At 53.4% G+C, this 26,050-nt stretch overlaps 1 protein-coding gene across 4 annotated transcripts in view; it reads left to right on the top strand.

Moving 5' to 3' along the window:
* Positions 1-26,050, top strand: part of UGT8 (UDP glycosyltransferase 8) — a 122,002-nt gene that overhangs the window by 73,608 nt on the left and 22,344 nt on the right. For all 4 annotated transcript variants that reach the window (XM_081076817.1, XM_081076816.1, XM_081076815.1 and 1 more), the window contains 2 exons: positions 11,737-11,765; positions 12,742-13,565. In XM_081076817.1, coding sequence (XP_080932943.1) covers positions 12,744-13,565 — 822 coding nt within the window. In that variant the 5' untranslated portion in view covers positions 11,737-11,765; positions 12,742-12,743. The remainder of the gene's footprint in view (positions 1-11,736; positions 11,766-12,741; positions 13,566-26,050) is intronic.

Consider the following 26,050-nt stretch of genomic DNA (forward strand, 5'->3'; position numbering starts at 1 on the left):
TAGGTAAGACTGTTAAGAAGTGACGTCGGACTGTTTTTTGCCAGTTTTAAATAATTCTTGAGGGCACTGAGAGCTAGCTGTGTTATTTTCATTAGTGAGACTGTATCTGAGCCTAAGCTTTGAATGGGCTCTGTGTATTATACGCATGATACCCAGAAACGAGGTGCTCTGCCCGCCTTGCGTCCTCCCCCTGCGGCCCCGCCTGCCTCTCCTCCTCCACCTTCTGGAGATAAATAGGGAGGGACCTCAGAAGAGTCCTCCTGGTGACTCCATACTGGCGGGAGCATGTGATCTGGACGCTGCAGGAACTGCTCTGCCCAGAAAGGTCACAGGAAGGGACATTGGGGAGCAGTATGTGGGTGTCCTGGAGGTCTGCACAGCGGCGTCTGTAACGTGTAAGAATCACGTCAGCCAGTCAGCCAACAAGCAGCCCTGACACAGTCGGACTCTGCCCGAGAGCCCAGCGCACAGCCTGAAACCTGCACAGAGGTTTGAGAGCGTCACTGTCAGGCTTTTCTAAGATGGCTGTTGTGGCTCCTGAGTCCTGGTTTCAAAAGCCCATGTGTCCCCTGTGCGGGGGCGGGGGTGGAGGCTTTCTTGTGGTCCCAGCAGGATGTCCTACCAGAGAGGACCCTTGAGCAACTTGGGGTAGCTGTGTGACACCAGGCAGCCGCCCCCTAGAGACTGATCCCTTTCTGCAAACCAGCGGTTTTGAGCTCAGTACCTTTAGGTTTTAAGTTGGGGCTCTGATTTATCTTCTAAATGGAAACACATTAAATATATATATATCAGGTATCGTTTTGTGACAAGTATATGACCTAGCAATGCTGAAGTACATTTATAATGTTTGCAAGATAAGGAGATGGCAGTGCCACCCGACACTACTCAGGACTTGCCCCACTGTGTGCGAGCCTGGTGCCCGGAGGTCGCCACACAGCACTGTGGTGTCTGCTGGCCAGGGAGCTGGGACAGGCGCAGTGTCCCTGCAGGATGGCCTTCCTCTGGGATAACGTAACCTCCTTCATCCCTGGGTAACCATGAGCCGGCAGCAGGAAGTCCGTTCACTTGGGAGCATTGAATATGGAAGTAGCCACAAGTTTGGTTCTGTTTCTTGGTTACATTTGCCCGGACAGATTTTGTTTGAACACGTGTTGGAGACATCACAGGAAATTTATTTTGTGACTCAGTAACATTAATGTAGATGATACTGGAAATTCATTTAAACTGGAGAGTAAGGAAAGGATATTACTGGTGACGACGCATCACGGACCTGGTCCCCTGTGACCAGGCCCGGTTCTGAAGCCCCCGGGTCCTGCGTTGTGTGCGTCCCCGAACTCGTCTCGCTGTGGGAAGAGGGAGGACTCAGTCTGCACTTCCTCCACAGCCAGCAATTAGAACCCCAATAACAGAGAGTTAGGAGAAGTCCTAATGAGTCATTTTAAAACATTGGTGAAGCATTGGTTTTCTGTGGTGGTGTTGATTTAAAGAAAGCATACAGCCATCAGAACTTAAAGCCTCCCGCCGCCCCAGCTGTGTGATTTACGACACTTCTTATTTGTTTAAGGAGGAGGCTGGAGTCCAAACAAAGAGTTTCCTTCTTGTTTGCTGCATGCCAGTCTCAGGATGTGGCTGCCTGGACACAAGTGGTACCCAGGTGGCCCGGAGTGGGGGCAACAAAGGTGGCCCCACATTCTTCTCATCCACATTCTGTCTCCTTCGGTCTAATTATCTGTCTATATCTGAAATGCATATATATTCTAAAGCTATGTATGTAGTAAAGGTTGGAAGTGTTTAATGCCAGTTTTCTTTGTCAACAAGGAAAATGGCGAGCCTGAAAACTGCGCGCTGTCATTCCTACCAGTGAGGCTCCGAATGCCCCCGACCAGCTGCATCGGCGCCACGTGTGATTTGTTAGAAATGCAGATTCGCAGGCCCTTCCAGGTCCAGACAGGAGCTCGGTCAGACCCAACCATGTGTGTTTTAATTTTAATGAGCTCTGTAGGTGGTTCTGATGCTAGGGTTTGAGAGCCACTGACCTGTTACACTCAATCCAGACAGTTCAGTCCTCCCATGTGATGAACAAGTAGCACTCGTCTTAGGGACCAAAGAAGACTTCAGTTTAGACTTCAGTTTAGATTTCAGTTTAGAGTGGTTAACACTCTCCTGGTTAGTTTTTATAACCTAAACTTACAATAGTGCATTTTATTTACTAACTGGCTGTTTAGGAGACTTCAGGTATTCTCAGCTTAGTTAAAAACACACACGCCCAAGGTCCTCAATGTGTAGAGATCAAAAACAAAAAATTGGATTGCTGTGACTGTGCCATATTATCGCCACCTGGCGAGTGTGAAAAATAGCAGGACGTGGGCCTCACCTCTGGTAGTCCTGACTTCATGAGTCTCGTCCCATTGGTGGCAGGTGTTTGGGCCCCTCTGATGCTTACAGGCTCCCGGTGATTGGCATGTGCAGCTGGCACCCAGAGCTGGGGCTGCAGCCTGTGCTGGAGGATGGGTACACCTGCCAGATTTGGGGTCCTACAAATCCTATGTGAAGTCCTACCCTTATTTGAAGCAAATTGTCTTGTGTGTGGTTAAAAACGCTTGGTTTTGCGGTCGCTTATGGGTCCTGTCGGCTGGTTGTCAGCTTACAGACCATCTTATTCCTCCCCACCCCACCTCTGGATTTCATGGTTTCCTTCTGAATCCTCCTCACCACACCACATCCCCACAGGGAATAACTGGGGCCCCACCCCAGGCACACTGGATTGGAATTTACATTTCCACAGTGTCCCTATGAATTTTGTCTTCACAGGAAAGAGTCTATAATGTACAGTTTAAAATTGAGGTGAATTTCATTTTCTTAAGTTGGTTATTTTTTAGCATCCATATTTTGAGTCTTAACTACCTTGAAGTTACTCTTACACCCAGTTTCAGTGAGTTTTAGAAATGGAAGGGATCTTCAAGACCCCCTAATTTAATGTCCTCACCTGGCTGGTGAAGGAGATTAGGTCAGAGGAATTAATTGACGTGGCCCAGATTGGGGAGGCTACTGATTTGGGGACCCACAGGTGCTGCAAGTCACACACATTTTTATTTTTCCTTTTGTTACAGGGACTTCATTCTAGGGCCACTTAAGATGGTACTGTCTTCATAATTTAAACAGCTTGAAATGGGAGCTACCTGAACAGTGTCGGGTTACCCAAATATGACACATATCCAAACTCCACAATTTTAAATACATTGACAATTACTTTAATTATCTATCTAAAGTGATGCTGACCATACGTTACAAATACACTCATTTCCAAATTGGTGTATAATTTATGTAATTAAGTTAAGTGACAATGGGAGCGTTGGGTGTGTAACACTAACCTGGACGGAAACGGGAAGACACTGCTATGTCCTTGCACGCCGCACGTGTCCCTGAGGCGTGCAGGGTTCTTGCAGCAGGACCTTCATGCAGCCTTTGGGACTGTTTACTGTGGGTGCCCTGTCCCCGGCGGGCGCGGGTACCCCACTCCTCTGAGTCTCCAGGAACCCTGAGCTTCAGACCCACACTCGGAAGGGTTCGGTGCAGACCCGGCCCCTCAGCCTGGGTGGAATTGCATCAAAAGTCCAGCTGCTTGTCACCTGGCACATTGGGATCTCTGCAGAGACCCTGGAGGCTGCCTGGACGCACCACGGGCGTTTCAGGGGTAACCAGCAGTGTTTTATGGAGTTGGCGTTAGTCACCGTCATCCTGCATCACTTAGGTGTGTGTCATGCACATGGTACTGCATGCGGCATCTGCTGGGATCCCCGTCCCCCTTTTCCTGTTTCTGTCCCACCCCCACCTGATGGCTTCCTGGGGCAGCTCTCCGTGACAAGCGTTGACGTCTCACCTGGCCTCATCACCTGCACCTGGGACCCTGCACAGACATGCAGGGGGACATGCTGGGGGCCGCTCGCCTGTCCTGGGGGGGCAGGGTCTGTGACCCTGGCGCCATGAGAGCACCTGTGCTGAGTGCAGTTTGCAGTCACACTGCTGATGGCTTACTCCTGTCAGGGTACTGTGTAAGCACAGTTCTGCTTGTGCAGAGCTTTTAGAAGCTCCTGTCACCCTGGCGTCCCTAACGGTGGCACGTCACTGTAAGCAGTGTAATACTACTAACATTTTCCATCAGTCCTTTCAAACAATTTTGTTATTCGACAAAAAACCCAGAATATTGAAAAAGCAAAAGTGACTGTTAGATGTTTTGAGTAACAGCAGACAGGTGGCTCTGGGTAATTTATTCTGGGACTTGTGCAGTAAGTGGCTGCTTTCTTGGTGCCCGGCACATTCCAGTTGTCTCTGCAGGGAGCTGGGCACGTCCTCACCAGCCTCTTGTGCTTCTTAACTGATTCGAAACCATCTCTGTGCTGAGGTGGCAGACTTTGAAAACCTGAGTCACTGTCTTCGTTTCTCACTGCCAGCAGCCAGGGAAGGGTTTTCAGCAGGCCGTGCCCCTAATTAGCTGAAGTGGCCCGACTCCTGCCGGGCCCCCACTTTTTCCAGGTGGAGGGAGCACTGACTCCTAGCTGGTCTTACTCTCCTAATGTTCTCTCCCCAAGTTGGGGTTCCCAGTTCAGTGTGATTTCAGGGTTCCCCTGGCTTTCAGTAGTTTCCTTGCAAATAGACTGGTAATTCACTGCAGACACGGAACTGGTGCCTGCACATGAAACACGCGTGGAACCGGGCTGTGGACCGTGTCTAGCAGTCGGGCCGAGCTCCCTCAGCCTGCCAGGCGGTACACGTCAGCCAGGTTTCCTCCTTGTGTCACCTGGTGCACGCAGCTGGACCGAGGGTAGGCCGGAGCTGCGGTGTCCTCAGCCACCTCCCCCCAGCCTGTGTCTCGTCTACGGGTGGGAGCGGCTGTCTGTCCTTTGTGTGGACTCGTGTGCAGGGACGGGCGGCGTGCGCCCTCAGGGCCACTGTTGGCTGCGGCTGTGTCCACGCTGGTCGGAGCCGCGGGAGGACCGGCCCAGCGCTGTGCCCGGCCTGCGCCCTGAGCTCTGGGCGAGCCCCGTGGCGGGCGGAGGCCGCAGGGACGCGCAGGCTCCGGGCGGCGCGCGGTGCAGGCCGCTGTGCGCTGGCCTTGCGCGCTCGTGCCACGTGCAGTGACGCCATCGCGGGCCGGCGCCGCGCCGCCCGCGGGGAGGCGGGTGACAGGCGGGGCCTGGGCGCAGCCGCGCGTGCGCAGGCCGCCTGGGCGCCACCGTCGGTCCCGCGCTGGGCACACGTGTGTGGCCCGGGGCTGGGGCCCGAGGCTGGTCCGTGGCCGTGATCGAGCCACGCGAGGGTGCCGGCGCCCCGAAGGAGTCCATGCCGTGCCCACGTGTGCCACCCGGCGAGTCGCAGGTCCCGCCGCGTCCCCGTGCGGGTGTGACGCTCTCCCACGGCCGGCTCCACGGGGCTGTGGGTGCTGTTTCCTGCCCCCGGCGCAGGCACACGCGGCACTTGTAAGAGAAGGGACGGGGTGGGCTGGTGCAGAGCGACACCGCTGCTCCGTGGCGCTCGGCTCTGTTCAGCTCCCGGGGCGTGGGGTGGCGCCAGGACGCAGGGCCCTCGGGGGCATTGAGGGGGGCATTGAGGGGGGCGGTGGTCAGTGGTGTCCGCTGTTAGAGCGCGGCCCGGTCACGCGAGTTCTGGGGAGGGCGTGTGCGGGCACTTAGGCCCTGCCAGTGACTGTTGGGGCAGCTGTGGTGGCCTCGGGGGCAGGCTGCTGTCACCTGGGGGGTGAGTGAGGCCGGCCGAACAGACAGTGACATTGCGAGGGCTTCAGGGCCGAGGGCCCGGAGTGAGTGTGATGTCACAGCTTCTGCAAGAAAATGTCAAACGTCTGGAAAACGTATGAATAGGCAGAGAAAACAAATCACTCGCGTTGACAGTGGGCTGCCGACCGTGGGCTGTCGCCTGATCACCGACGCCCAGGCTGTGCACGTTCTTTGTCTCGTTTTTGTAGCATTTCTCACGGCGTGGTTTCGTGGTCCTGCAGCGTTCTGTTGGGAGACGCCGTGGGTTCCTCAGCCCTCTGCTGGCACGGTTGGTGTTCCTGGGCGCCCGCCAGTGGGCGAGGGCCCACTTTGTGTGGACCTGTTGGCAGTTCTGATTTATGCTCTTTCAGAAAGCTTTCCGGAACGGCTGCACCAGTCTACACTTTCGCCACCTGCTGAAGCCAGTGCCGCACCTGGGCGTGGCTCGAGGGTTACCGTGAAGAGGCCCGCTTGCCAGTCCCGTGTGTCCCTTTGTCTCTTTGCTCAACCATTTGCTGTGCCTTGTCAGGCTCTGTCCTGGTGGAGGGACGTGCTGGCGCCTCGGGCTCGGTGGTTTGAGGGGGTGGAAATGAATCTGCCCACGTGCAAACTGGGGAAACAGAGCCCGTTGTGAACCACAGTAGGGAAGCAGAGACCTGAAGCGTGTTGCAGGGACAGAGGAGCCGTGAGCGCCACCGCGTCCTGCCGGGCAGCAGCTGTGTGGGCGGCGGGGACAAGGGCACGCGTGACAGGCACCTGGGGGAGCTCGCCGAGCCAGGCCCTGGGCGACACGTAGGGAGCATGCAGGACGTGAGTGCGGTGAGCCCGATGCAGGGAGCCGTGGTGGGGTTTTCAGTGAGGGGACCTCAGCTTTCACCGTTGCCAAAGCCGTCCAGTCTCCAGAGCGAGGCCTGCGGTGACGCCCACGGTCCTCGTGATGGTTTGCGTGTGCGGTAGAGGTCCCGGGAGGGAGAGGAGGTGCCGCACACGACGGCAAATGTCTGGAGTCCGCTTGCTGCTGTGCAGCCGCCCCCTTCCGCCTTGTTTCAGGGCCCTCCCCCGTCCATCCCCTGTCCGGCCAGTCCTTCAGACGTGTCTTCTCAGCCCTGCAGAAACTTACTGGTACTGGTTTCTAAAAATAGTTTGTTTTCTCCATTTTGTTTTCTATTTTCCTGTGGAATGTTGGTGCGCTGATCACTCATGTCTGCTATCTTTTCTCTCAGATTTTCTTTTTGTAGAGATTTCCTCCCCCCCTTTTTTTGCAATCATTTAGATTTTTCAATTACTTAGTTTTGCTTTTTCAGAAGAGATTTTTGTTGACTTTTGTTTTCCTTTGTTTCATGGATACAAGGTCTTCCCAAGGACACGGATTTGAACTTGCTGAACTCCTCTTACATCCTTCCTTTTACGTCTTACTTGGGACTGACGGGGAGGTTTGTGGGTGTGGCCTGTGCAACAGCCAGATAGTCTCCAGTGGCCACTGTGCTGCCCCCATGCCCACGTCGGTGGCTCTGCTCCGGTCATCAGCTCAGGTCAATCCCCTCGGGAGAATTGACCTGTGTTGTCACTTCTAGGGTAAACACAGCCGTCCCACTGGGTAAAGGGGGGATGGCGAGCCCCCAGAGTGCTCTGCTCTGTCCCAGCCCAGTGCCCCTTAGCCCCTCGGCTGAGGGCACCTGTGTCCAGTCCATGACTGCCGCCTTCACGGTCCCCTCAAAAAGCCCTTCTCTGCACTTGTTTTCTAGAAACATATCAGAAATGCCTTCTGTGGTGACCAGAGCCCTGCCCCACTCCACTCCTTGTGCCCATCTTCCTGTGTTTCTTCCCTTCTCTGCTCTCTGCTGTAACCCTGAAGGAGCGTTGGGAGCAAAGGAGGGGGACACTGGTGCTGGGTGGGCCATCCTGCCCAGAACCCGCTCTGGACATTGCACTCCCAGTAATATTTCACAATTATTGGTCAAATCTAACAATATTCATAATAGCGATCTTTGCTTTGTTCACAGTTCTCTTCTGAGATCATTTAGAGCACGTCACTGTTAATGGCTTTACGTTTTTATAAAATCTGATTTATTTGGGGAAAGTCTAAGGTGAAAAATTTCATTTTTGTTTTGTAAATACAGAGCCAGTTTTTAACAGCGGAAGAAGCTGTCCGTTCCCCATCCCATATGCTATCCGTGTTTGTGCGAGGACTTCCTACGGGCCACCGAGTGGGATCCGTTCGTTTTAACTAGGATTCTTGGACCAGTTCCTTGGTGTTTTAATTACCTTTAAAATACAGTTTACTATTTCCTTACTGTCCTGAGCCATTACTTCTGCTTTTTCAGAAATATGCTATCTCTTCTTTCTGCATTCATTTACATGGACATGGGCCACATTCCAAACAAAGCAGAACTAACCTTCCAGAGCAATCTGAGCGAGCGGGACTGTCCAGTGTGCCTGTAACTCGTGAAGGATGGCCGCTGGGGACGCTGGCTCCCATTAGAATACTGCTGTGTTTCTGTACATTTAGTGCAGTTCACAGGCGTGTGTTGTCAGGGACAAGCTTGCTACACTTAGATTATCAACAAATATGCTTTCTGTTCATTTCAGAGGTGTTTTATGTACTTCACTGTTATTGTGAGTGAGATCTTTTCCATCACATAGTGTTTTAAAATAGTTTATTATTTTCATTGTGAGAAGAGTAGCACATGTCCACCGTAGAAAGCAGTTAGATGAGCGTACTTGTGATCACACGGCCCAGGGGGAACCACTGCTCTCTTGGGACGTGGCATCTCTGTGTGTGCAGGCGATGCATGCGGGTGACAGCCGGCCGCCTCAGGCCAGTCGCTAGGAAATCCTGTCTTTCCAGGCCTCCAGGTCTTCTCTCACGAGATGATTTTAGTGCCTGCGTTACAAGGATGGATGAGTCTGTTTGACAAATGTGGGACCTGACGGTGTCCCAAGCTCTGCAGTTGGGGACAACCAGTTGCTGCCCTCACAGTGACTTCGGGAAACTGCTTGTGGGAATTAAGTGTCATTTTGCATGTTGTTTGTCCAGGATATCGTTTTCGTTTCCTTCTGTTTATAGTGCAGTCCATGTATCCACATTCTTCTGTACAGTCTAGTTTATTCCATTCATGTATCTATTTTTTAGGTCACTTACAGTTTTTTTCTTAAATTAATAAATTTTATTTTTTAGAACAGTTTTAGGGTCACAAAATTGAGAGACAGGTACAGAAATTTCCCATACACTCTTCATGCCCGCCACACGCACGGCCACCCCCACACGCACGGCCACCCCCACTGCCCGCGTCCCCACAGGTGGGACCTTCGTTACAACTGATGAACCTACATGACACGTTGTCGTCACCCCGAGTCCACAGTTGACATCAGGCTCCCCCTTGGTGCTGTGCATTCTGTGGGTTTGGACAAATGTCTGATGACGTGTCCACCCTCCTGGGGTCACACAGAGTGTTTTCACTGCCCTAGGACCCTCTGTGCTCCCCCGTTCACCCCTCCGTCCCCCTAACCCATGGCAACCACGGATCGTTGCTGTCTCGTAGTTTTCCAGAATGGCACACAGTTGGGATCACACGCATGCGGCCTTTTCGGATGGGCTCCTTCACTTAGTGACAAGCACTTAAGGCTCCCCCACGTCTTTTCATGGCTGGCAGCTCACTCTTTTTAGGACAGAATAATATTCCACCGTCTGGATGGACCTCAGTTTTATCCATCACCTCCTGAAGGACATCTTGGTGGCTTCCACGTTTGACACTTACGAACAAAGCTGCTGCCAGTGTGTGTGTGCAGGTTTTGTGTGGACATAAGTTCTCACTCCTTTGGGTGAGTGCCAGGGAGTGTGATCGCTGGGCCGCTGGGGAGAGCACGTCAGTTTTGTGGGAACCGCCGGTGCCTTCCACGGTGGATGCCCCGTCTGTCCCCCAACCCCCCAGTGACTGAGGTTCCCGCTACTTCACGTCCTCCAGCACGTGGTGTCTCATGCTCTGGACTTGGGCGGCTCTGACCTCCGACGAGTGTGCAGTGGTGTCTCGTGGTTGGTTTAATTTGCATTTCCCTGGTGACCTGGTGTGGGGTGTTCTGTCACGTGCTTATTTGCCATCTGTGTGTCTTCTTCAGTGAGGTGTCAGGTCAGTTCTTTGGCTCATTTTAAAACCAGGTTTCTTTTTTTGTTGTTGAGTTTTAAGAGTTTGTTATAGATCATAGAAAATAGGCCTTGATCAGATGTGTCTTTTGTAAATATTTTCTCCCCATCTGTGGGGTGCTGTCTCATTCTTTTTTTTTTTCTTTTAAAGATTTTATCGGGGAAGGGGAACAGGACTTTATTGGGGACCAGTGTGTACTTCCAGGACTTTTTTCCAAGTCAAGTTGTTGTCCTTTCAGTCTTAGTTGTGGAGGGCGCAGCTCAGCTCCAGGTCCAGTTACCGTTGCTAGTTGCCGTTGCTAGTTGCAGGTGGTGCAGCCCACCATCCCTTGTGGGACTCGAGGAGTTGAACTGGCAACCTTGTGGTTGAGAGCCCACTGGCCCATGTGGGAATTGAACTGGCAGCCTTCGGAGTTAGGAGCACGGAGCTCCAACCGCCTGAGCCACCGGGCCGGCCCCCGTCTCACTCTCTCGACCTGAACTTTCTCAGAGCAGGCTTTAGTGGAGTGAAGTAGTGAAGTGCAGCTATCAGGAGACACATGGGGACAGGCCTGGATGACTGCACCTGGGCATTGGGGTTGGGGGTCGTGTTGCTGCTCTCTGATCTGGCACTGTGAGGTCGTCGTCTTTCAGGACTGGTTTCGTGTGGGACAGGATAGCACACCACACATGGTGCTTGTGGGTGGTCAGTGCTTTTCCCTGAGCACAGATGAAGAGCTGGTAGACATTTTTAGAGGACATTTTACCACGTGAATATTGGTGTTTGTACATAGTTACTTTCAGAATCTATGCACAGAATCTATGTCCCCCCTTTGTACCTTATTCTAATACAGTAGCCACCAGCGCATGTGGCTGATAAGTAAGATGTCAATGTCATTTCCTCAGTCACACCAGGCGCGTCAGCTGCTCAGGAGCTACACGTAGGGAAGGCTCCCTTGCTGGTACCCAAGGTACGGCCATTGCGTCGTCACAGAAAGTTTTGTTGGACGGCGTGCTTACAGAGTGGAAGGGGTTTCATTAAAAACAAAACACAAAACATTTTGAGTGATTTCTTTTTATCTTGTAGGAATTACTGAAATACAACATTACAACATGAAATAAAAAAGGAAGAATAAAATAAGAAACACAAAAAGCATTTGCTTCCCTGCTATTGTTTTCGGTTTTGTTTCTTAGCTGTTTGTGACATAGAGTAATAGTTTTAGCTGAAGGAACTCAATGACCCCTCTGCTCAGCTCCACGGACACCCAGTGAAGACAGCCATTGACGACCACGGCGCTTAGCCAGTGCCTTCTGGGACATGCAGACAGTGACAGGCAGTGTCGGTCATACAGGTGACAGGACTGCTAGAATAACTGTTTCTGCACGAACCTCACTCCTGGAATCCGTACCTGTCTATTTAAAATCTCCAAGTTTTTCTCCCTTGGCATCGGACAAAGGCGATCTCAGAGCTGTGGGGGCAGCTGTGCCGTGTGGGGCAACAGCCTGTAAAGTCCCCTCTGAGACTGGCCTGCTGCCAACCACCCCTGGCCTTGGACTCCAAGCAGAAACTCACTTCATTGCTGTAGGAACAGGGTTTTCTCCAAGTTTAGTTTTTAAAGCCCTCATATTAATTCAAGCGACATTTAACATAGGCTTTTTAAAAACATGTTTATAATGTGAATTACTTCTGTTTGCTCGTAATGGTACAATGTCAACTCATCTAGAAATAGTTTGAACATTTCCTTGGAATGAGAGAGGGCAAAAGCACCTGGAAATATAATGTGCTTTTTAGTTTCATGTATTGTTTACCTGCTGTTGATTCCTTGTTTTTCTTTTTTCTTTTAGGTTGCTTGCAGTGTTTGAATGTTGAGAAGGTACAGTCATTAAAAGAGCATTTTTACACGGTGGGAATTTGTACGAATAGGATGGTTAATATAGGACAGTGAGTAAAAGCAGCTGTCGACTGGGTGACGTGCTTCTACATCTGTTCTGAGTTGCTCCTTGAAGTGAAGGTGTCAAGTAGCAAGGGCAGTTGTTATTCAGGTCTCCTCTCTGTTACGTGAAATTAGCTTACATGATCTTAGGTAGGGTGGGGGGCAGTTTGCGCCTGTGCGGCCACCACAGGTTGGGGTACATCATCTGTTATAACATGCGGGGTTAGAGAGTGTTACTTGTCAGGTGTACAGCTGTCCCCGGACTTGCCCCCTGCACCTGAGCTGTGGGTAAAACCAGGAGGTGGGATGTCCGGGATGTACTCATTCATCAGTCGCTTCTTCCACAAACATTGACTGAGATCAGTTATCCTTCTGAAGGTTTCTGTTAAAAGTCTCTTAGATAAGGCCTTGAAATGAGCCAGCAGATTGGTATAAATTACAACAGGCTACTAGGGGACTCAGTGGCATTTGGATAAAGGGCAAATACACATTAAAGATGGGTTTTCCTGTGGAAAATGTCTCTGCTGTACAAGTCCTACAGCAGGATTATTCTCTAAAACTGTCTTTCTTTGGTCCTAATTGGGAATGCTGCAGCTGAGATGAAAAGATTTAAATGAGAGACACACATGCTGTGTGCCTGGAAACCGAGCACCTCGTTCTGCTTCCCGGGTAACTTTCAGGTGCAGAGAAAAGATGGGCAGATGAGTCATAGGTATGGCAGCTGTCATGCAGAGGGGAGCTGTCCTAGGTCCCTGAGTGCAGCGCCACTGCGGGCTGCATGCCGCTGAGCTGCAAAGCTGACGCACTGTACATATATGTCCAGCCTGTGTTGGCCCGGCCGCCCAGCCTGAGGCCTTCGGGGGTGGAGGGGTCGGAGCAGCGTGGGGTGCTGTAAAGGTGTTGTCTGTCGCCGCAGCTATGACTTCCTGCGCGCCGTACCTCGTGCTGCTGTGCAGCGCCCTGGGGCTGGCCAGGGCCGCCCACATCGTCATCGTGCCGCCCATCATGTTTGAGAGCCACATGTACATCTTCCAGACGCTGGCGGCCGCCCTGCACCAGCGGGGCCACCGGCCGGTGCTGCTGCTGTCGGAGGGCCGCGAGCTGGCGCCGTCGCCGCACTACGGGCTGCAGCGCTACCCCGGCGTCTTCAACGGCTCGGCGGCCGACGCCTTCCTGCAGGCCAAGATGCGCAGCATCTTCTCGGGGACGCTGACGGCTATCGAGCTGTTCGACATCCTGGACCACTACGTGCGCAACTGCGACCTGGTGCTGGGCAACCGCGGCCTGGTGCGCGCCCTGCGCAGGCAGCGCTTCGACCTGCTGCTCGTGGACCCCAACGACATGTGCGGCTTCGTGCTGGCGCACCTGCTGCGCGTGCAGTACGCCGTGCTCTCCACCGGCCTGTGGTACCCCACCGAGGTGGGCGCGCCCGCGCCGCTGGCCTACGTGCCCGAGTTCAACTCGCTGCTCACGGACCGCATGGGGCTGCTGCAGCGCATGAAGAACGCGGGCGTGTACCTGGTGTCGCGGCTGGGCGTCAGCCTGCTCGTGCTGCCCAAGTACGACCGGCTGCTGCGCAAGCACGGCCTGCGGCCCGCCACGTCCATGCACGAGCTGGTGCGCGGCCCCAGCCTCTGGATGCTCTGCACCGACGTGGCGCTGGAGTTCCCGCGGCCCAGCCTGCCCAACGTGGTGTACGTGGGCGGCATCCTGACCCGGCCCGCCCGCCCGCTGCCCGCGGTAAGGCTGGGGGGGGCCTGCGGGGGGGGACCTGCGGGGTGGGCCCCGCGCCCGCGGTAAGGCTGGGGGGGGCCTGCGGGGGGGGGCCTGCGGGGGGGGGACCTGCGGGGGCGGGACCGGGGCCCGCGGTAAGGCTGGGGGGGGCCTGCGGGGGGGGACCTGCGGGGGCGGGACCGGGGCCCGCGGTAAGGCTGAGGGGGGGCCTGCGGGGGGGGGGCCTGCGGGGGGGGGGACCTGCGGGGGCGGGACCGGGGCCCGCGGTAAGGCTGGGGGGGGCCTGCGGGGTGTGGGGGGGACCTGCGGGGTGGGCCCCTGGCCTGCGGTAAGGCTGGGGGGGGCCTGCGGGGGGGGGACCTGCGGTAAGGCTTGGGGGGGGCCTGCGGGGGGGGACCTGCGGGGGGGGGCCCGCGCCCGCTGTAAGGCTGGGGGGGGCCTGCGGGGGGGCACCTGCGGGGGGGGTAACCTGCGGGGTGGGCCCCGCGCCCGCGGTAAGGCTGGGGGGGGAACCTGCGGGGTGGGCCCCGCGCCCGCGGTAAGGCTGGGGGGGGCCTGCGGGGGGGGGACCTGCGGGGGGCGGGGTCCTGCGGGGTGGGGGTCCTGCGGGGTGGGCCCCGGCCCGCGGTGGCAGCACACCTGGCTAGATTGTTTGATAACTACCAGGAAGGGCCGGCAGTGGGAACGCAGAGCCACCACCGTCCCTGTGCTGGTGGGAGGGCCACTGCCAGGACTGGACTCTCAGCATGTCCGTATAGCCTGGGGCTACTGCGTGGGGTCGGGATGGCCGGGAAGTCGGTTTGTGATTAAGTCGTAGCTGTGGCAGGTGAACAGATGTAGCTACAGGGTCACCTTGGCTATTGTGAGGGACGATGCCTCAGTGAATCCCAGCCCCTCAGTCCCACCCTAAAGCGCAGTCACAGGCCTCTGCCCAGCTTTGCTGAGGTGGACTCAGCAGACAGAGCCCACCTGAACGGGTTCCCTTAGCACCATAACTCTGGAAAGTGGATGCCCACCAGTGAAACGGGGTGGTGACTCCCAAACTAGGGGTCATCTGACTTGAAGTGACGGTTTGGGGATGCCACCCCATGGCAGCTTCATTTGTAGGCCCGAGTGAAACTGGTCTCCCCGCTGGGGCACAGCTCATCCTTCCTGCCAGTGGGGCTGCGGGCGAGTCCCCGTTTGTGCTCAGGTATCCGCCAGCAGGTAGCTCTCTGGGTCTGGGGTTGGCCTCTGACGGCACTCGCGGGGACACAGGCCGGGCCTCTGCTGTCACTTCAGCGTGCGGTGTCTCCCCTCACTTGCTGTTTCTGGCTGTCACTGTCTGGTGCCACATTCTCTCCCCTAGGCCTCAGGTGAACACAGGCACCAGGCAGAGTTTACTGGGGTTCGCTCGTTGTTCGGACTTTTCTGACATGGCCACGGAACGACATTTCAGAAATGCTACCTGCGTGCGTCTGTGTGGTGTGGACACGTGGGGCTGGCCTCTCCCCGAGATCCAGGCGTGCTTCCCCACCACTTTCACCCAGTGGTCCTTTACGTGCCTTCCGATGGCTTTCAGAGCCTCGTGGAGGGTAGTGCAGTGTTTCTGTTCCGATGTCCTTTCTGGCTTCACCCCCTCTGAGGGCTTCCCTGCTTTCTTCCTGCTGGGCCTTTCGTAGCAACTCATTGGAACCTGTGCCTTTCATTTGCTGACTGTTGGCCGTGCCAGTTGTCCCCAGGTGGACACAGCAATGCTCACAGATGTGCCATGTGGACTGACCTGCCTGCTCTTGTCCCGTGTGTGTGAAGGACCACTTTCATCTCCGTGTGCCATTTACGTCCTCTAACAGTGGCCATTCTGAAGAATGACCATCTCACTCAGTATGTCTCATTCCAGTGAGGTTTGTACGTTTAGGGACACACGTGTTCCTGGTGGGGTTTCTCTAGCACATCTGTCCCATGCGAGGGCCCTGGGAGTTTTTCAAATGCCTGGGTTATTTGTGGTCTCGTTGTTATACTGACATCTTAGGGCCTGGCAAGTGGCTGTGGAACTCATGCTTCTCCAAGAGCAGCTCCGTGTCAGTTGCCTCAGCACCTTGCAAAGGTGGGTGGGTTTTCCAGGTCTGGTCATGACACTGGATTGGATTTCACAGCCTGGGATGAAAGCATCCGGAAACTTCCTAAAAGACTCTTTTTCAAAACTTTATACTGTCTGAGCATGAAGAAACTCTGCAGAGTCTCCAGTTCAGCTCTGCTCTTTTTATCTACTTTTCTCTCAAAATAGAGAGAATGGTCCACTCGTCATGTAGGAGGTCCCAGAGTCTGAGCAGCTCCTCCAGGGCCCACACGTCGTTGGGGCAGAGCCGGGTGAAACATAGACAGTTTGCTTTTTGGTAAAGAGTGCAGTTCCTCTGATCGTTACTTGAGGTCTCAGAGATTGTGAGGGCTTAACACGACAGTCACATTCAGCTAGGTGGGCCCTTACGTATGCGTTAGAGCTGGGGTCATAGAAATCAGCCGTAACCCATGCCTTTGGTGACCAAATGTAAGCTGGTGGAAAGTGAAGAAGTTCCTGTCGTGGGTCGTTTTGTACGCATGTTAGCAGCTTGCCTGCCACGGGGCTGCCGGCTTGGGGTCTGTGCAGGTGTAGCTAAAGGGCAGACACAGGGCCAGGCCACCTCCATGCAGTGGCTTGTCTCCTGTCAGAGCAGGACAGTTGGGGACATGGAGACACATTAGAAATGGGTTCGCTTTGGCCCGGAAGGCATATAGGCAGACCCCTGTTGAACCTGGTCCTTTACTGTGGATGCAGTAATGACATCTAGTAGGACGTAATGGCAGCTTTTCTGAGGGGGAGGACAGTAAGGCCCCCAAGTGTCCCTCGCGTATGCTGGGCACCTGTCAGTTATTAGCATTGACATGTTTCAGTGATGGCTTTTACGTGGTTGCCCGTCAGCTGATGTGGTCTGGCCCTGCCAGGCCATGACCTTGGTCATCTTTGCAGCCTGCAGCCCTGATCTGGGGTGTTTCAGTCTGCACCCACCCCCACCCTGCCCAGCAGAATGTGGGTGGGTGCGTCACCTCACAGCATGGCTGTCATCCACACCCCAAGGCCCTGGGGATGGCAGGCCCTCAGGTATTCAGTATTAAATCAACTGCGTCGAACACAAACAACTGCCCAGAAACAGGTGATTCGGCCAGCATAGCCATGCTGTTAATATTACAGCCGTACCTGTTTATTCCCGGTTTATGTCGCATTCCATTCCAGCCATTAAGCAACCTGGCATCCAGGCCGTTGTTTCAGTGAACAGAATAGCTACCTAGTGTCGCTGATGTGGAGAAAAGGGGGTGACCGTCCGTTTCCCAGTAGAGGAGCTAACAGGTGCCCCTGTATCCCACGGGTTTGTCTGAGCGGGGACAGAAGCTGCTGCTGTCCTACGAGGTGATGGGTGCCTTGGGTGGCCCGGACGGTCAGAGGTGTCTTCATCTCACCAGTTGTAGGGACGTTTTTTATTCAGGCCACTTTAGTCACGGGGAGAGGAGATACGGGTCAGATAGGAGGCCAAAAACGTGTCGGGAGGGCCTGTCATTCTGTCCATCACCCAAACTGCCCCCCACACAGCCTTGGGAAGCAAGCCACTGAGCAGCAGGTTCACTGACCCATGCGAGCAGATGAGGTCGTGAGAACAAAGCGCAGCAGCACCCATCGGCTTCCTGGCAGGTCTCCCTGACCCCGGACACTGGTCCTCCCAGCCACGCAGAGTGACCACAGGTCTGGGCTGAGGTCTGGGGAAGACAACACTCACCCAGGTGTGGAAAACCAAGGCCATTTTAGTAACACGCTATGCGGAAGGCACATCATCTCAGGAAGTACAAGGCTAGACGTGGGGTTATAACCCTTGAACCATGTTGATTAAAACACCTGTTTTAAAATGGGTCTCATTTGGTCAAAACACGCACCCCTCACAGGGCTTCCTTATTGGGGACCCCATCACTCTCACGTCACGTGTCAGAACTCTTCTCTGTGCCTGCTGCTTACCGCCTGCGGGCGGCTGTGTGGGGACTGGGAGACCCTGTGCTGTGGTGTTGGGGGGGTGACTGAGGGTCGTGTCCACCACACTCACTCATTGTGTCACCAGAGGGGGACGTGGCTGTCCCTGCCAGTGGTGCTGGCCTTGAGCCTCAGGCTCTGGGACTCAGCACGGGGGTCCACGTCCCCTCAGAGGATCGGGCAGGGTGCCTTGGGGTCAGGCCTTGTTCTCATGACTAGTAACGCTTGTCATTGGAGATGAGCTGTATTTGCTGCAGCAGGTTACCGACCGCTCCTCATTGAGCAGACGGACAGTTTGAGGCATGGGCGGGACGCAGAAGTGTCTGTGGCTTTGCTGCCCGCATCTTAGGGACGGGCGCTCGGTGCTGCCAGGGCCGTCTCGGGGACATTTATTTCTCTTTCTCGCAAAGTGGAGGACAGTCATGAGCCCATGAGCTGTGTGGGCGTTGGGCCGCCTGTGTGTCTCAGGAGGTGAGCAGAAGCTTGATGGGTTGACACTGAGGGGGCGTAGCTCCTGGTACTTGGGAAAGCTGCCCCTGTGGCTGGTGACACCGATGGGTTTTCAGGCCTCCACCCTTGTCCCTTATCGTTCCCTGCTTCCCCTCCCTGAGGGGCCTGTGGGGACACTCCAGGCACACGAGTGACGGGCTCATCCAGCCAGACTCGTCCACACTCAGACCTGCTGACCTGGATCATTAGGCTCGATAACCTGGAACCCTCAGAGGACAAGTTAGGCTTTCCTCCTCGGGCTTGGAGGGCAGGTTGGGCGGTCAGCCCCAGTGTTGGCCTTGCCCAAGCCTGCGTCTTTGTCACAGCTCTGGTCCTGCCCTTCGAGAATCCTCCGCCATCCCGGGAGTCCTTGCCACCAGAGCCCCAGGACATGCTCCCTGAAGCAGGGACTAGAGGGCAGGTTGTGGTCCTGGGACGGCCACTGGTCTGTGACAAGTTCCCGGGACCAACCTCAGACACTGTGTGATCCGTAATTGCTGATGTCCTGTGATGTGTTTCGGGTGAGACTCATTATCCTCAGTATATGTTGCACCAGCATTAGTGTGTGTGGGGATGTGGATTTCTAGACTGAGAAGAGCTGGGACCCCACTGCACAGCTGGAGAGCCAGCCCCCTGACAGTCCTGCTCTGCATGGAGGTGACACCCTCAGGCCCGGCCCTGAGAGGAGCGTCCACATGCGGCCTCACTCGTCAGGCCAGGGCTGTGGGCCAGGACCCTCCACTCCTCTCCCCAGCTCTCCTCCACCTCCACGTGTTTTTTTTTTGTTTTTTTTTTTTCCACAAAGTTCTAAAAATGTTTTATGTCAGGTTGTTAAACAGCATTGGATCAAAGCAGGCCGTGATTTTAAAGTCTTATTACATCAATGCCTACTTTCTGAAGTTCTAAGTTACGTGGTGAGATTATTTGTTCTCACATACAGTCTGATACCCACAATCTAGTCGCAAGTGCAGTGTCCTAGACTGCACAGCTATCTGGAAACGCTCACTGCCTGGCGACATAACAATACGTACAAAAGAATGAGAAAGGGTTTATTTTTAGTGTCCCATTCTTACATTGACTGGCTAACTCAGGACATCTTTTGGTGCTGTGAGAACCACTGCATCTTTCTGTGCTGAAGGCATCTCCCTTGTATATTTGCAAACCCTGGACACACAGGCCTGGTCCCTGGTCTGCCCCATGTCCTCCTGGGGCAGAGAGCTGCTTTGTGACGGGGTTTCTGTGGCGAGAAAACAGGACACACAGCCAGAGAAGCGGACATTGGAGGAAGACATTAATCCAGAACGAGTCCTAATTCCATCTGAAATCAGAGAGGCACAGAAAAGTACCCCCAGACCCCCAGCCCAGAGCAGGGCAAGGACCGGGCACCAGAATGACCAGACTGTGCCGGCCATGGGTCTACTGCCTGTGCAGGGGGCTGCTCCGGGAGCCCAGAGACTTTTGCAGCATCAGGACCACCCACGGTCCTGCAGCGTCAGGACCACCAGCTGGGCCCTGAGGGGACCCACCACCAAGGCCATTGTCGTCTGTCCAGGCACATCCTCGGGAAGTAGCACGTGCTGCTGGGAGAATCTCTTCTGGTAGGAGGTTTGAGAATTCTGATGTATCGCTGTAAACACTGTCCACCGTGAACAGAACATCTGTTCTAGAAAGATCCCAAGGTCCCTCAGGAAGCCCCTCCCGCACTTTCCCCCAGAAGCCACCTCCTCCCGTCCCAGCAGCATGCAACCCACTGTCCTATGCTCTCTTCGCACCACAAAGCAACCAGAGCGACCAACCTCCACCCGTCTCTGTGCCCCCTACCCGGTCACCCTGTCTCCCTCTGTGCCTCCCACCCTGGCATTTCCTTCATGGGAAAGACCGAGGGATGACCAGGTGTTTGAGGGCAGACGCATAGTTCAGTTGGGGGCATGTTGGATTTGAGAAACCTGTGGGTTCATGGGTACCGATGTCAAGTTGACCTGTGAGTGTGTGAGCGTGGAGTTGACAGGAAAGGGGCCGGGTGCTCAGACATGGGGTCGGCTGCCCAGTGACTGAGCTAAAGCTGGGAGTAGGGGAGAGCTTGGCTCAGAGCTTACAGCACCCCCTTACAAGCAGAACGGGGGACCCCAAGAGCTGAGAAGTGAGCACCTAAGAGGAGGGGCACAGCCAGGGATGCAGTCCAAGAACGGAGGTAAAGAGGGGACAGTCCAGCTGTCATCGCGGCCGATCTCTGTTTGGACTGTTAGCTGGGGATACATACACGTGGCCCTGTGTCTCTGGATGACTGTAATTGTTGCCACAAGACTGAATTCACACTGCCCCTTTGACAGGCTTTTCCATGGGCTGTGTCAGTCACGGGTGCAGCGGACTGGGTGGGGGGGCAAGTCTCGTTTTCCTTGTCCCTAAATTGTGGGGTCAGTGGGTGGGATTGGACTGGTTTTTAAGGTTTCTCCCACTTTAGTGATGGTGTGAACTAGAACATTCTGAGCGCCACATATACATTAAAATACAGACTCACGTTCTTCTCTCCAAGCAGTGATTCTGGTATGGTTGTGGTCACAGAAGCAGGTCAGGGAGGTGTGTCTGTGGGTGCGTTTTCATGATGTTTTCATAAAGCCAGGTGTTTGGGGAGGGCAGGAACAGGTGGGTGTGGGGAGGATCGATTTACAGTTTACAAATAGGGAGCTCGACTTTCTGTAAGTCATCAATAATAATTAGAAATACTGTTGAGATAGTCTTTGATTTATAAAAAAACATGGTTAAAAATTCAAACCATCATTTGGTTTTATTTTGTGCAATACAGAAAATGCATCTTTTTTTCAGAGAATGTTATTGAATTGGCATTTTATTAAAGGACTTTTTTCCTTGAACTGTAATCTTAAAGAGAATCTTAAAACACACCAAGCCACATGCAGAATATGGTTTCTTCTCAATTTAAAAATTGTATCTTTCTGCATTTGGTGATAGAGAATTTTTTGAATAGATTTTGTGAAACGTGATTCTTCCAAAAGGCAAAAATTGAAATTATAGGAAAATGCTTAAAAGCCTTTGCAAATTTGATTTCATTTTGGTAAACTTCATGCTTAGTTGAAAACTTTATAGAGTAACGAAAAAGTAGGGAATTTCCCCACTCTGCTGCCAAGCTTAGACTCACGAATGCTTGGCTCAGTTACAGAAATAAATAAATCCCTAAGAGAATAAGCAGTAATTGGGACCCTCTCACTCACCTGTCCTCCACCCACCGTGCCCACCAAACAACATACTTGATTTCCTTTTTATTTCTTTTTTTGCAACTTACAGTTATTTCAGTTAAGTCTTAAGTAACTTGCTTCATAAATAAAACTTTGCATGAGACGCATTTACTGACTTTATGATTTAAAGGGTAGACATTTATTCTGATGGCGGAATGCGGCCACTTTTCTGTTGTGAAGCTAGAAGAGTCTCCATTTATTTCAGCCGTTTGTGTTACCTGTTTGGTGTTACCAGGGAGAAAGTTAGGGAAGGACAGAAGGGGGTGATTGGTGTGCTAGGTTATGTGCAACCTGAATGCAGAAAAGTTCCATTTTCAAAAAGTATACAGACTTCCTGAGTTGTGTCTAGTATGGATAGTTTAGTTGACCTCTCTGGACTCAGTAATAAAGTTTTTATAAATTTTGATGATTTGATGGAAATTGTATGTAAAACATTACGTCATGTGAGTTCAGCTAAACTGACCAAGATGGGGCTGCTCTCTCCATCCCAGCGAGGACGGATGCGCCGTAGATGCTAGCTGACCTGCGTGGGTACCGTCCTGTGTACATAGCTCGATTTGCTGCTTTCAGCTGAGCGGGGCCTCAGGAACTTTCTATGCAGCTTTAGGGCCTTTTGTTTTTCTCTCTAAAGAGCCGGTATCAGGCACTGCCGGCTCCTGCCAGCTGAAGGCTGTCACAGCTGTGCGTCTGCATTTCATTGAGCTGGGAATTGCTAATTAGCAGGCCACACTGCACAAAGCCTGCCCAGTGCAGGGCACACAATGCCGTGTTTGTCTGTGGAACATAAATAACTAATCTCTCACATTAGAGGTTTCGTTAATAAGCACGTGTGCCAGTAGGTGAGGCAGACCATCTTCGACAGAACGCCCGGACCCTTGGGGACCACGTACCAGCCCATCCTCTCGCAGGATGCGTGTGCCCTCTGACACATGGCCGGCTGCAGTGAGGACTGGCCAGTTCGCATGCGGCCTTTCCATTTGCCTCCTGTCCTCCCGCCCCGCCCCCTCCCACACCCCAGCTGGACCCGCACACACTGCTTTGCTGGACCCCGGGCCCGTGCCCCACGCTGCACCTGTGCAGAAGTCCCCGGTGTCCTGAACGGGCCGAGCTGCAGACTTGAGAGTCCGTAGGTGCCCATGTGTGGCTGACAGTGAGGGCACGATGGCCTTTCCAGGAGTGGTGACCATTTGACCCTGAAATTGGAGGCCTGGGGCAGCAAGACGCAAGGCCAGGAGTCCGTAGTGGCACAGCTGGTGTGGCAAGGGCACGGCTCCAGACACAGGGTCCCATCGCCCTGTCACATTGTCACTCTGAAGGTCCAGGCCGTGTCTGCGTGGTCACACAGCAGCGGATGGCCCCTGAGCGGGACCATCGTGGTGCTAAGGCGCCGTCTCCTAAGTCTCAGCCCCTCTGGTCGGAGGGTAAGTCGGCTGACAGGTGCTGCATCCCGAAACGAGGCTGTGCACGGAACATTTACATCATGTAAGAGCTGCGCATTCAGTTAAATCATAAGCATGCAATTAAAGTGTGAATTTCTACCACTATCAATCTAAGATGAGCTGTGTTTTAGGACTGCATTTGGTGGCATCTGGGTTTTGGTGACATTTGTTCCACTAATTCCAACAACAAACAGGCTTTCTCTGGCAGCCGCGCTTGTCTGGAGGACAACCAAGAGCTGAAAAGCCAGTGGAAGACGCCTTGGAGAAGCTGGGAGAGGAGCCGGAATGTGCTGGCACAGCCCAGGCCACCCCTGCAGCTCAGTCCGGTCTGCCTGTGTGTCCCACACCACGCGGGCTGTCGTTGTCCGGCCCGTGGAGGACTGAATCAGCAGATGCGTTTCCCAGGCAGGCATGCTGAACCAGAGTGACCGTGCCCTGGCCTGACAAGAGGAGAACTTCAGAGCAACTCATGGGCCACCGAGTGCCTCGCTGTTGCGCTGACACGAGCACACTTAAGTGCCCATGCAGCTCGTTGTCTGCGTGACCAGGGAGAAGTGTGCAGCCCTCGCCAGCAGCTCCATCCACGATGGGCCTGGGTGTCATGTACAAGGAAGTCCCTAGGGTGACACAGTTTGCCGCTGCCTGCAGTAGCCTTTTCTGTGCCCCGTGTGGGCCTCAAAGCTTCTCCATCAGATGGCCCAGGCTCCCTCATTCATTTCCTCATTGGGCAGTGTGGGTGCAGGCTTACTATGTGCCCGGTCCCATCGGTGCTGGGGACGCAGTCCCTGAAGCTGTACAGAACCTCCCTGCAGCCTGCAGGTCTCCCAGCCCTCGGAGGTCCCAGCCCGCATGCAGACATCGGACGCTGTCCGTGACCCGCACCCTCTTTATCAGGCTCCACCCACCACCGTCCACCCACCAGTTCTGTCAGCAAATGCTGGTTTGAGTCAGGTCTTCTCAGTGCCGTGCCCTCCCTGGGAGGGCCTGCGTCCCAGGCCTGGCCCTGGGCCTTTCTGACGGCTGCTGGGGAGGAGAGGGGACCTCCGGCCAGTGCTGAGCCGCGGTGGCCATGATGGTGCTCGCTGCTCGAGCAATTGCCTGGTGTTCATGTCTCATGGTGACGACGCCATAGGTCGGCAGTTTACCTGTGAAGAGGTGTAAGAAAGTTCCTCGGTAATTTTCCCAGAAGACAGATACCCCTGAGGGTCCCACTTGTTAATAAGAATATTCTTCAGGCGGGATGAGTTTATAGCTTTTGGATCCAGGAAACACAAGCCGCCATCCAAAATAAATAGTATTAAGTTAAAAAATGTAGATACCATGCGCTCGGGTCATACATGACTGGGTCCTGGATTTTGTTTAATTCAAGGACCCATCCTAGAAAGTATCACCAAAAGGACAGGATAGTCTCACCTTAAACATGACGCCCTGATTTTTATGTCACTTTAATTGTTGTTGTCAATCTTAGAGTAATTTCTGTGGAGAAATTCTGCTAAACTTTTGAATGTCACTGTGTTCATAAACCTGACAGGCAAAATCCAAATTTAATACCTAAAATTAATAGCTTCTAAAAGGCTAAGGATGAAGATCGAATTAATGATTTGTAATTAATCTTTGCCAACTGCTAGTCAGTTGTAAAGGAGCCACAGATGCCTCACTGTTGGTGGCAATGCTGCCTTCACAGATAACAGTGTCACCTAAAATACAGCATCATCACTCCTTCCGTGTCAGAGGTCTGACCCTCACCGCTCCACCTCACTTCGTATCTGTTTCTATAAACAAAGCAACACTTGGATCTGATTCTGTTAGGTTTTGCTCTGGTGACTGTCCTAATAGGTCCAGATTTTACACTCACACTTAAAGTCTCCCATGAGTCCTATTCTGACAACAAAAACTCATGCAAATGGTGAGAAAGTTATGTCATTATCTAAAATATTAGATCCAGAATTTTTTTCATGATGGTAGTTAAAAAAGAAAAGAAAAAAAAAGTTTAGTGTCTATAGTCTTCACTGCATGTTAGGCACAGATGTATTCAAATACATTTCGTGACTAGTTACAAGGGGATTAAAACTCTAAGGATATTGAGATATTTCCTGATTCATAAAATGGGAGGTTAACCATAGAAGTAAATTCATAGATAAATGAGAGTGAAGGGTGGAGAAAAAGTATTTTTATTAAAGTTTGCAAAACACTTAATTTAATCAGAACAGCTTTAGGTTTCCAACAAATTGAGAAGAAAATAAACGGTTCCCCTACACCTCTCACCCCCCCCCCCCACAGCACGGCCACCCCCACTGCCAACGTCCCCACAGGTGGGACCTTCGTTACAACTGATGAACCTACATGACACGTTGTCGTCACCCCGAGTCCACAGTTGACATCAGGCTCCCCCTTGGTGCTGTGCATTCTGTGGGTTTGGACAAATGTCTGATGACGTGTCCACCCTCCTGGGGTCACACAGAGTGTTTTCACTGCCCTAGGACCCTCTGTGCTCCCCCGTTCACCCCTCCGTCCCCCTAACCCATGGCAACCACGGATCGTTGCTGTCTCGTAGTTTTCCAGAATGGCACACAGTTGGGATCACACGCATGCGGCCTTTTCGGATGGGCTCCTTCACTTAGTGACAAGCACTTAAGGCTCCCCCACGTCTTTTCATGGCTGGCAGCTCACTCTTTTTAGGACAATATTCCATCGTCTGGATGGACCACAGTTTTATCCATCACCTCCTGAAGGACATCTTGGTGGCTTCCACGTTTGGCACTTACGAACAAAGCTGCTGCCAGTGTGTGTGTGCAGGTTTTGTGTGGACATAAGTTCTCCACTCCTTTGGGTGAGTGCCAGGGAGTGTGATCGCTGGGCCGCTGGGGAGAGCACGTCAGTTTTGTGGGAACCGCCGGTGCCTTCCACGGTGGATGCCCCGTCTGTCCTCCAACTCCCCAGTGACTGAGGTTCCCGCTGCTTCACGTCCTCCAGCACGTGGTGTCTCGTGCTCTGGACTTGGGAGGCTCTGACCTCCGAGGAGTGTGCAGTGGTGTCTCCTGGTTGGTTTAATTTGCATTTCCCTGGTGACCTGGTGTCGGGGGGTATTTCACATGCTTATTTGCCATCTGTGTGTCTTCTTCAGTGAGGTGTCAGGTCTTTGGCCCATTTTAAAATCAGGTTGTTTTCTTATTGAGTTTAAAGAGTTCTTTGTGTATTTAGGATAACAGTCAATTATCAGACGTGTCTTTGCAAATATTTTTTCCGATTCTGTGTCTTGCCTCCTAATTTTCTTGACAT

The sequence above is a fragment of the Rhinolophus hipposideros genome, assembly GCF_964194185.1.
Source record: "Rhinolophus hipposideros genome assembly, chromosome: 16".
NCBI classification, from domain to species: Eukaryota; Metazoa; Chordata; class Mammalia; order Chiroptera; family Rhinolophidae; genus Rhinolophus; species Rhinolophus hipposideros.